Raw genomic sequence first — 11,390 nt, forward strand, 5'->3', positions numbered from 1 at the left:
ATTGTAGCTTTGTGTGGTATTATAGACATCTTGACTCAGTTTGTTTCTTTTTCTCTTCAAACAGGTGGTTTTATAGATAACTGTGTAGAAAGTTCTAGAGGCGGCTTTTTATTGATATGAACACATTTGTGATTGGTCAACCTTTGCTTTATTTGAATTGCCATCTTCTAGGTGCAAACTTCTCAAAATAACTTACTTAATTTAAAAATTAAGTGAATGCTGACATTTGTCACGAATGTGCATAAACTTAGTTATTTATAGGTATTCAATCTATTGCTGTTTTTCTTTCATAAATACATTGTATCAAGTGTGACATATATTTTTCCTTTTTATTTCTTAGTTCAAGCGAATGCTTAACAGAGAGCTGAGTCACTTTGCTGAATCAAGTAAATCAGGGAATCAAATAGCTGAGTTTATCTGCAGTACTTATTTGGGTAAGTTGCATTTTTTCTTTTTCTTTTTTTTTTTATTTTTACTATTTTTATATCTATTTCTAAAAATATTTAGTTTTCTTTTTTCTTTTTACTATTTTTATTTTGATTAAATCTATTTTCCAGCTATTTAATTTTTCTCTATTTGAATTCAGTGAGGTAATGTTTTTCCCATATCTCAAGATATATTTTTATAAAACTATTAAAGGGGGAAAAATTACAGGTAATTTCAGAAAAAAACTTTTTTTTTTAATTTTAATATACAATCTACTGGGACTGTTATGAAATCGAAACGATATTCATTTTTTTTTTTTTTGTAAAAAAATATAAATATTAACATATGCTTTTTGTAAGCAGCAAATATAAATTGTTTGATATGATTTATTGAAAAAGAATCGTTAGTTCCATAAACCAGGGTTGGTTAGTCATCGTAACTGTCTGCACTCAGTTAAATTCTGTTTGAAGGAATAGTATGGAGTATATTATAATTTTTTTTTAATATACCATACAATTTCTAATCAACAGCAAAAGTACAGAATAGTTAACACTAGATAACTTGTAACCCCCCCCCCTAAAAAAAAAGAACATAATTTATACTAAATGCATTAAAATGTAATTCTTTACCAAACCCATCTAGATTAAATGTTAGAGTTTTAATGGTAAAAAAAAACAACTTATAAATGGCTTCCACACTAAAGAGCATTGTGATCTCATCAAGCATTGTTTTTGGTGGGGGGTAATAATTTACAAGTTTTTCAATGTTAATTTTTTTGATATTTTTACATCTATTTTTTTACATCTTTCCACGCATTTAATGAAACTGGATTGTGTAGAGAATTTCATTCTAATATGTGTTTATATAAATTATGTAATGCTGCTTTTTTAATAGTTATCAAGTGTTAACTATTGTGTACTTTTACTCAGCAACTATTTAAAAAAACTTAAGGAAACAAACTCAGTATATCTTTAATATTAAAATATTAAATAAAGATGATATTTCTGCTATTCTGTTATAATATCAGGTCTTTTATTTGGCATAATGGTTACTATTCACTAATTGGTTAGAAGGCAGGTGTTCAATCCTTGAAAAAGTCACACCAAATCCAAAATTGGTACTTGATACCTTTTTGCTAAATACTCAGCATTATAAGGTAACAATCAAGGGTAAGTGAAACTATTCAAGCAAAGAAGTGACACCCTTTTCTACATCTTGATATAGTACCCAATGAAATGGGTTACTTCAGGTCACCTGCAACTTTGGTCAACCAATTTATTTTATTTTATATATTTTGGGATGATTAAGCGTTTTTATTTCAAGCTAGGTAATTAAATTTGTTTTGTCAATCATTTATGCCAAATTTTGTTAGAAACAAAATATTTTTTATTTTCAATCGTTTGCATCAATTTTAATATTTAATCCTGATCAATGTTTTAATCTTTATTAATTATAAATAAATGAAGGTGGAGGATTTCTTACCTTCACAATCATAAAACTAATACTGCTACTCAAATAATTTGTAATTAATTTAATAACAGACAATTTATTCAGTTTAAAAAAAAAAGTAAAAAAGAGAGAACAGAAATTTTGATTTGTTCTTTTTGCTTTATTTTTTCTTTGCTTTCATTGCATTTGGATGACCAACATTTGACATTTAAAAGAAGCAGAAACAGTATGCTTTATGTATTCATGATTTTGTACTTGCCTCCATACTTAAAAATAGAATTTGGGAGTTTGAATCTCACTTGGGGTATAATTATTTTTACTCAAATTTTGTCCAAAAAATGAATTTTCTTTCTTTTTTGTCCTTTATTCGATAATACATGTGCTGCAGTTCAAGTATCATACATACAAAAAAAACAAGTTGCCATCATTATTACAAAAATACACGAAAGTTCACAATTATTATCCATATTTTGTTTACTGGTTGCTCTTGTGTGTGCCACTTTGGTGATCCTTCCGGATTGGGTGCATATCATTCTGAAATCAAAGTTCTTTATTTAATTTTTCAAAATCACTAAGCCAAGACAAAACTGTGAGAAGGCATAAGAAGTTCATTCAAGTTGATCTTCGTTCCAAATCACTGATCAGTGAGATGGAAGGTAAACACAGAGAGATCGATAATCACTGTTTAATCATATGTTATCAGCACATCACACTTTCACATGTGCACACGTGGCATGGTTCTAAAGAATTAATGACCTCTCTCTCTCTCTCTCTCTCTCTCTCTCTCTCTCTCTCTCTCTCTCTCTCTCTCTCTCTCATTGAGTCTTGTGATGTTATATTGGCTTCTATTAATTCTTGCAGTCTATTAACTCTAACCCGTAGTTCAGCAAGTTAACCTCAATTGGACTTTAATTTCCTGGTTTTCTCAACTGTTTTATATACTAGTGGGTTTATTTGATCACTATTTTGTGTAGCATCCACTCTTGGCAGCATTTGGTTTCTATCAAAAGAGGAAGTTTCTAGGGCATATCATATTCACATGCGGCAGCCAGCCGCATGTATATGCAGGCCAGGTGAGATGACATAGAGCTTAGTATTTTCAATCTGGTACTGACCAGACTTAGTGCTCCCACTATGGTACTGACCAGCCACTTAAATCTAGTGATCTAACAAGAATAGCTATGTCACTGTAATTATGCTGTATATAAAATGAATGTAGATATTTTGGATAACAATATTATGCAGATTCTTTTAGTTTTTATTTATTTATTTTTTTTTTCTGTAATCTGTGTAATTTATAGAAATTAGGATCCCAGACAACGCTTAGTAAATCTGCTAGTAGGCAATAATTTTTCATATTTTGTCTTATTTTATTGTTATTTTATAAATTATCTATGACTCAGGACAAAATAAAGAGGACACACATCCTTACATTTTTCAATCTAGAGGACAGCAGGAGTGGGGATTGTTATTTCCCTGTCCTTCTGTTGTAACTGTGTTGCATCTCTGTTTTTATTTTCCAACTAAAAGGAAAGTTTTCTTCTTGATTTATCCAAGAAAACATTCAGCTAAAAATGGATTCACCTTTAATGGTTGTCCATCCAAGTTAATAATGTTGTGACTATTTCCTCTTCGTGTCTTGGCCTTTTAAGTTTTTTTTCCTTCCAAAAATCCTATACTGCAACAGCAATCCATACACCAGCATCAATAGATGGACTCAAAATTGAAAAGTAGATGTTGTGCAGTATTTTAAGAAACTCTATCTTGACCTTCACCTTCTCGCTTTTCTCTTTTTCTTTTCTTCTACTCTATTTCTTTTTTCCTCCCTCACATTCTCTATTTCTCTCCCTTTATCTCTATTTATTTTCTCTGATTCTCTCTCACTCTCTTCTTCTCGTGGACTTGTTTTTTCTTCTTTTTTCTAAATTTTTCAAGTTTCTTTTTTCATTCCCTCTCACCTTTTAAGTCAACGTCCGTTATAGAGAATTTTTTCTCGTTTTCAGATATATCTTGGTCATCATTCACAAAATTTGTTATTATTGAATTCAAGATGAGAACCCTTCCGATCCAAAAAAAATATCATTATTTCATCTTCGCTTTGTTTCTTCTTTTTGTTTTTTCTTTATTTTCATAAAACATCATTTTTTCCACTTTCCTTTCTCCTCCTTTTCTCTCTTGTTCTCTTTTTGTTCTCTCTCTCTCTCTCTCCCTCCCTCTCTCTCTCTCTCTATCTCTCTCTTTCTCTCTCTCTCTCTCTCTAATTCTGTTCACCCATTGTTACCTTTATTATTTTTTCTCTCTTTCCCTCTCTCCCTTGTCATCTTTCTCTCTCTCGCTTTCCCTCGCCATCTCCCTCTTCCTTTCTCTCTCTCTCTCTCTCGTCAACTTTCTCTCTCTCTCTCTCTCTCTCTCTCTCTCTCTCTTCCTTGTCAACTTTCTCTCTCTGTCACTCTCTCTCTCTCTCATCAACTTTCTCTCTCTGTTTCTCTCCCTTGTCATTTCCCTCCCTTCTTCCCTCCCTCTCCATTCTCTTTTCCTATCTCTCTCTCCCTCACTTTTTCTTGTTCTGTGTCTTCATTTTTTTTCCCTTAACCCTTACACACACATGCATCTCCCATCTTACAATGACTTGAGTAATAGTTAAATCTAGACATAATTGCTCTTGATTCGACCTTTGCTAATTATTTCATGGCTCACCTTAAAAATTATTTTTTTAATTAATAGTAGAATTAACTGAATAATTAGAATATTCAATATTTTATTTCATCAAATTTAGCAATGCATGAGAAAGAAATTTGATTTGTTCTCGGTGCATGTAGATTATTAATTTTCATTGCCTATTATAATTAGTAATACAGACAAGTGTCATTATCATTTGAGCTACACATTCAACATACACGTTGGAAAGTAAAACATGATTAATAAACTTTAGAGGAGAAGGACATTTCATTTCTTAATAGGTTGTCTACAACAAATTATAAAGACAATCATGAGACATGTTAATCATGCAGATTAAATTGTTCCTATATAATCAAAGAATGCACATGCAATTAAATTCGAGAGTAAAAACAGGAGGATGTGTGAAAAACTGACATTTTCTCATGGTATCAACGTTTCCAGTTCTGATCAGCTTGTTGAGATGTGCTTAGTTCTCAGAGCAAAATCCCATTTTAATTCTTAACCATATTTTTTTATAAAATTTCTAACAAAATATTGCCTCCATCACAAAATTTGGGGTCTAAGACCTTTTTACTGATGATGATGATTATTATTATTATTATTATTATTATTATTATTATTATTATTATTATTGCTACCGCTGCCACCTGAAAATCAGGTATAACTCTAGATGCAACAATACCTCTGCCTTAAACAGGTTCTCAAACCCAAAGCAAATTTTTCGATTGAATACAGGAAAAAATAAAAAAAATAAAGGCTTTATAAAACAAAAAAACAAGGGAGGACAACTTGTCCATTCAAAAATTGGAAAAAAAAAGAAAGTCTGTACCTATGAACAAACTTTTGTTCACTTGTGTTCCTGAATGAAAACAGCAGTTTTTGAACAAGAGAATACAAAAAGAAAATTTTAACATATTATTCAACAAAGTAAATCAATATAAAAGTTCAACTATGTTGATAAATGTTTTAGCCATTTCATAATCCAACCAGATCTTGTTATAGTCTACCTTTCTAAATTGGGTGCCACTGAAGGTGAGAGTCATTGTAGTATTCACATTTAATCAGGTAGCATTCACAAGGGCTGATTTTAAACTATCCAAAGCAATATTTTGGTTTGGATGTTCATTGTGAAAAAATTTGAATGTCTTCTGAGGATCTTTAAAGGTACAGATTAAGTTGGCTGTAAGTTTTGTAAGATCATAACAGTGCATGTCTGCATGATTTTAGGTACATGTGTAGGCTTTTAAGTCTATGCTGGAGTGTTGTATACAAAGTTTCACATCTTTTTTATACATCAATCCATATAAGAGGTGAGGGCCAAAGTATTTTATTAAGGATGCAGAAAGAACTGTCTGAATAGTTTGAGTTTGGTGCTGTGCACCATTTTGGCAGCTGAACATTTACTGCCATGTGGTATCCAAGAAAAACCAAAGCTGATTTGAGTTTGTGATGAATCGCTCTGCCAAGCCATTTGATAATATGCAGTAGTCCTCTTTCCCTCTTTCTCACTTCTTAAAGAGGAAAAGATCTTTAATTTATTAATATTTTGTTTACAATAAACTATAAAGATATTAATGAGACCTGTTAAATATGCAGAATACACTGTTCTCCCGCAAAAAAAGAATACATTATTCCTGTAAAAGATTAAAAGACAAGTACAAAAACGTTTCATCAAGCAGAAATAAGGCCTGATTCGAACTGCCTCACTGTGTCTGGAATTCTAAAACAGGATATCCATCTAGAAATTAAAGTTTTTGCTGCAATATCTGCATTAATGTTGGAGATTATGGAAAGCTTCATCCCAGCAAGAGAAACAATGCACAAATTTCAGCAAATAGGTTTGTCCGTGATTTGGGTTGGTCATGTCTACATGAACATGCAGGAAAGAACCAGAAAGTGTGTGGGTATGATTTCCAACATTGGCCTTTGACATGACCTACCTGAATTTTACACTTCATGTGAGGTCAGACAAATCTGTTGGTGACCAAACAAAATTAGGCATTTGCTCCAGGATAAGACAGATTCAGAGAAAAGTGTCTGCTGCAAGATTTATAAAATTGAAGTTATGTGGTGATATTTGTGAAATATGAGATTAATCTAAACAATGACTTGAATAAAAACTCTTCTGTATAAGTCTACAATTAATATTTATTTTCTATTTACAATGTCAAAGGTTGTTACAACTGAGATGGTAGTGGCGATAAGCTCCATCTCCCTAAAAAATACCCTCATGATGTGCGTCTCAAATAGCCTCTTACAACCATGTCCAACTCGAAATTGTCTATACTAACTGAGAGAAGGTGCAAAGATGGTCCACTTGTGCCTTAAGACCAGTCACTTCAGGCAGGTGGGGCTCGTCAACTTTGGATGATAGCTCACCTAGGAGAAGGCAACTCTGATTCAAAACCTCCACTGCTTTATGGGATTACCCCATCAGGGAAAGGCTAAGTGAGTAAACCTGAACAGAAAATCTGGAGACAGAGTCTCTAAGGTGACTTGACTGTATGTTGTCATCACCGGTAACTCCTGTTGCACAGTTAGAGCCAAGCTGCATTAACTCGGTCTTTCGCTTGAATCCTCTGGCTTTGCATAGAGGGGGAAACTGTAGCACGGGCAACAGCCATCCTCCCGTATCACCCTGCTCAAACTATTATCTTCCAACACAGACGGTTGCCAACAACAATACCCTATTTACAACTTCAGAAAAATTGCTTATTAGTTTAAACATATTTGAAGAGAGTTGTGTGACACATGCAATCCAACATGTTGGCTGTCTGAAAAAGTGTAAGGGACATAATTCACTTTCACAATCTCTTCAGGTTAAAAGAGATAACCCAAGGCAAAGACTTGCTTTCCTTTTAAATATAAAATGTTCCGTATTTATTTTCTCTTTTAGTCATATTTTCTGAATGAAATGTGTTTCATCCAAGAGAAATGAAAGATGTATATTATTTAATTATTGGAATTCTTTTAGAGATGAGTAATTTGTATATTTTTATTTGTTTGCAGTCTATTATCCTCATCTTTTATCTTTTATGTTTCACGAGGTTGAAACAACAACTATAAAGATGAGGGTATCTTTCAGTATGTGAGATGAAATCTGCAGCTAAGATTTCCAATTTTTTTTTTCAATATTGTGCGAATCATCATGATGCAAATTATTCCCTTCCAATATTCTGCTGCTGCTGCTGTCTAGTTGCCATGCTCTCCACCTCTCAAACATTTTAATAATACACACAAAAAAAAACAACTATTTGTTGCACTTTATCAATATTAAACATTTCCAATGTTTCTGAAATGAAGGTGAAATGTTACAGTATTTGTGAGGTATAGGATGAATATAAAAGATTCATTGAGTATAAGGGCTTCTGTATAGATTAACAAATAATGTTTTATAATATATTTACAACTGAAAAAGAATTAGTTTTTAATGAAGATTCATTAATCTAATGTCAGCCGTTTTGAAATTGCAAGGGAGATAACTCTCCTAAAGATTTCTTTGAGACAAAGGAGATAACAAGGGCAAAGAGTTACTTCCTTTTTTATAATATAAAATATTTCATATTTCTAGATGAATTTTGATATAACAATAAATATAAAAAAATGTTTTCACATTTGTCTTGAACATGTACACATCTGGCTGTCAGTCACATTTAAATTTAAACGAGCATCTTCATTGCTAAACGCACTGATTGGATGTACATTGCTTAAAAATATTCATTCTTGTTGTTGTTTTTTTTCTCTGCACATAAAATTGGCTTCATTTAATATTTTGCATTCATCTTTGTGTATAAAATGGATGCGGAATTTCATCTCATATTTCAGTCACATTTAGTGACAAGTTGTTCAGATTGCGCAAATGTTTGAAGTGGTTTTAAAGGTGCAGAAAATCTGAAGTCTTATCGATATTTTAATGATCAATGTTACCAGAGATAGAAGAACGTTCAGATTTAAATGCACATAAAAATCACAGATTCTTTTTTTTTTTTAATACTTGTAAAAGAACAAGCAAGTTGATCATTGCTTCCATTGTCTCTTCTTCCTTTCACCCTAAAAAAAAGAAAAGAAATTGTGATTCCTCTTTTATTTATTTTTTTTTCAACCCAAACCAGGTATATTGCCACAAAAACGTCAGGAGCTATAAGGAACAAATTTATAAGGTGGAGGTAGTTACCTAGGTGGAGTGTTAGCCACACTGAAAGAATAGATGAGAGTTTCTTGGTCATTAGATGTAGAACAGTTAAGGCCCAGTAAAACATGGGAGGAAATGATGAAAATAGACCTAAGAGATAAAGATCTGACCAAAGATAGGTCACTTTGGAAGTCAATTTCTTAAGTCTGTTCAACATGTGCCAACATATAAAACGAACATTAGACCTAATATGATGATGAATCCAACCAGTCCATGGATGGGAGGTATTTTATTTGGGTTGCATTGTAAGTTGGTAATATACACTCCTCAAGTGTATCTTACCAGTTTATGACACCAGCTGAGTAGAGATAGAAACCTTCCCAGTTTTCACATCACAGCCACCTACAATGTTCAATACGTCACTCCTCATGTACATTTACAATATTTTGTTAATTAATCTGATTTTTAAGCAACCATTAGTGTAGCAATGATTGCTCATCATTTTCTTCATTTGCAGAAACAGATATTTGTCTCTTTCACGCATAAGGAATTGCTTTCTAGAAAATAGGTAAAAGTAAAAACGTAAATGAATAAATCCGAAAGTTTATGTTTATTATTTTAAATTAATGATTCAAGTATTTAAGTAAGGAACTGTGGAAAAGGATCTGAAATGGCACATATAATACATCAACTTTATTTCTTGTTGAACAAACAAAAGAAAATAATAAAGGTTTAGATGAAGACAGTGTTATATTCATAGACTAAGTTTGTGACTGACAAGTAGTCGCTATATTTAGAAGGAAATCCATGACTGATTTATGTTGTTTTTTTAGATGCTGGTAGCCAGTGGTTATGATCTATAATATGTGAGGCAGTTAGTAATATCATTAACAGTGTTCTTATCGAATCAATATTCAACCAACAAGTAAACATGGAATATTTAAGAGATCGTTTCTGTGTGTTTACTGTTGTTAGAACAGAGGTCCACAGGTTTATTGGATGGTGACTTCAAATTTTGAGATAAAGGTTCAATCTTCAGAGTGAATGATATTAAGAATACAATTACGAATTACTTAAGACCTGTACACGATCATAACATCTCCAATAAGAAGTCTAAATCATCTCAACAATACCAAGTTTTATTTTTCTTTCCTATTAAGCCGTTATCATATTTGAAGTAAAGATATAGCAGCAGAAGTTTCTTCCTTCTGTAATAACAGATAAGAAAAAAAATCAGCAACAAAATTATTAAATGACTCATGTTTTTTATTGGTTTACTTCGTGACATCATTACAAGGTTACACATTATGGCATATTTTCATCACTCGTTTCGTTGGGGAGAAGGAGAATAAAGACGACTACAAAAACAACCACAAAACACTAACAAAATCAATTTACTGGCTAAAGAGATAGATCTTTACATAGTCTCAGTGATGGTGACATGCTATTTGGAGAAAACACAGAAATGTTTAGTTCTCTGACTATTGTCTGAGAGTCAGTTGACTTTATCAAAAAATAATCTTAACAAGCAATGTCTTTTAGGATTTAAAAAGCATACTAAAAAGCAGAGCGGTCAAACAACAATTTGAAGATCACACACATGATAGTCTTGTTTCTGAGTACCAAATCTCACGACCATAGTTTTCTCTAAAACTAGAAGTAATAATCTCCAAGGGAGATAATTTTGATTTCAATATTGTCTATTTTTTTTTTTTTTCTTTTTTAAATTTTCCAGCCTTTTCCATTGATTCAATTAATAGCATTTAACTTTACTATAAAATTTTCTTTAACTAAAATCCGGTATTTAATATAATCAACAAACTAGAAGTGTGCCTATTAAAGGTGGAAAGGGGCATCCAGAAGATTGTGTCATATTTATAAAAAATTATTTTATTTACTATGGACCTGTTCTCTGGCAGTTTTTTCAACTGGTGGTGTTTAAAACAATATAGGCAATATTGTTCTTCCGTATACATAGTATAATACAAACTATTATTCAAAGAAACGATTTTTGAGCCTGCTCTCGGCTTGCCTAACCAACGAAACATACAGTTAAACTTCCTGATGTTTCTGATATATCTATAAAGGTTTGTACTTGAAATTCGGTACTTGAAAGAAATTCGGTACTTGAAAGAGATTATTCTAAAATAGGATGACAAAAAAGTAAATTTTACTTGAATTTTTCAAATATATAAAATTGAACATTTATGCCATTTTTTATAATAACTTGTTCTTAAATTATTGACTGGATTTTTTTCAAACCGCTTTTTTATTTTAAATTTGTTAAATTCTGTTATGAAATAAATGAATTTGTGCTTTCAACATAATAATTAAATACGAATCTCTGTTGGCTTTTGATATTGTTAATTTCATTATAAATCTAAAGATCAATCTACCGGATTTTGCAAATACAATGTTTCATTTGGTATGGATGAGATCATCAAGAAATTAGATAAGATGAAGAGACGGTCTCAAATTAAGGAAAGATTTAAAGCGTAGAAGAGGTGAAAGAAGTTAGTGGTTATCTGTGTGTGGGTGATCAACCTGATGTATTTCGTGTGTTTAGATGATTAAATACGTCACAGATCTCTCAGCCAGTCAACATTATACCTCTCGCATCCACATGTTCTTTTTTATTTTGTTTTAGAAAAAGTATTAAAAAATAAGATAATGTATCTATTGTATCTAATCCTCAATAAGATAT

The 11,390-nt window shown here is 31.6% G+C and overlaps 1 protein-coding gene across 13 annotated transcripts in view; it reads left to right on the top strand.

Moving 5' to 3' along the window:
- The window catches only part of LOC145245959 (3',5'-cyclic-AMP phosphodiesterase 4C-like), a 1,213,142-nt gene that overhangs the window by 1,025,720 nt on the left and 176,032 nt on the right, over positions 1 to 11,390 (top strand). For all 13 annotated transcript variants that reach the window (XM_080107731.1, XM_080107732.1, XM_080107734.1 and 10 more), the window contains one exon: positions 341 to 434. In XM_080107731.1, coding sequence (XP_079963857.1) covers positions 341 to 434 — 94 coding nt within the window. The remainder of the gene's footprint in view (positions 1 to 340; positions 435 to 11,390) is intronic.

Source organism: Euprymna scolopes, chromosome 23 (assembly GCF_053919585.1).
Source record: "Euprymna scolopes isolate OS-2025 chromosome 23, ASM5391958v1, whole genome shotgun sequence".
Classification (NCBI taxonomy): domain Eukaryota; kingdom Metazoa; phylum Mollusca; class Cephalopoda; order Sepiida; family Sepiolidae; genus Euprymna; species Euprymna scolopes.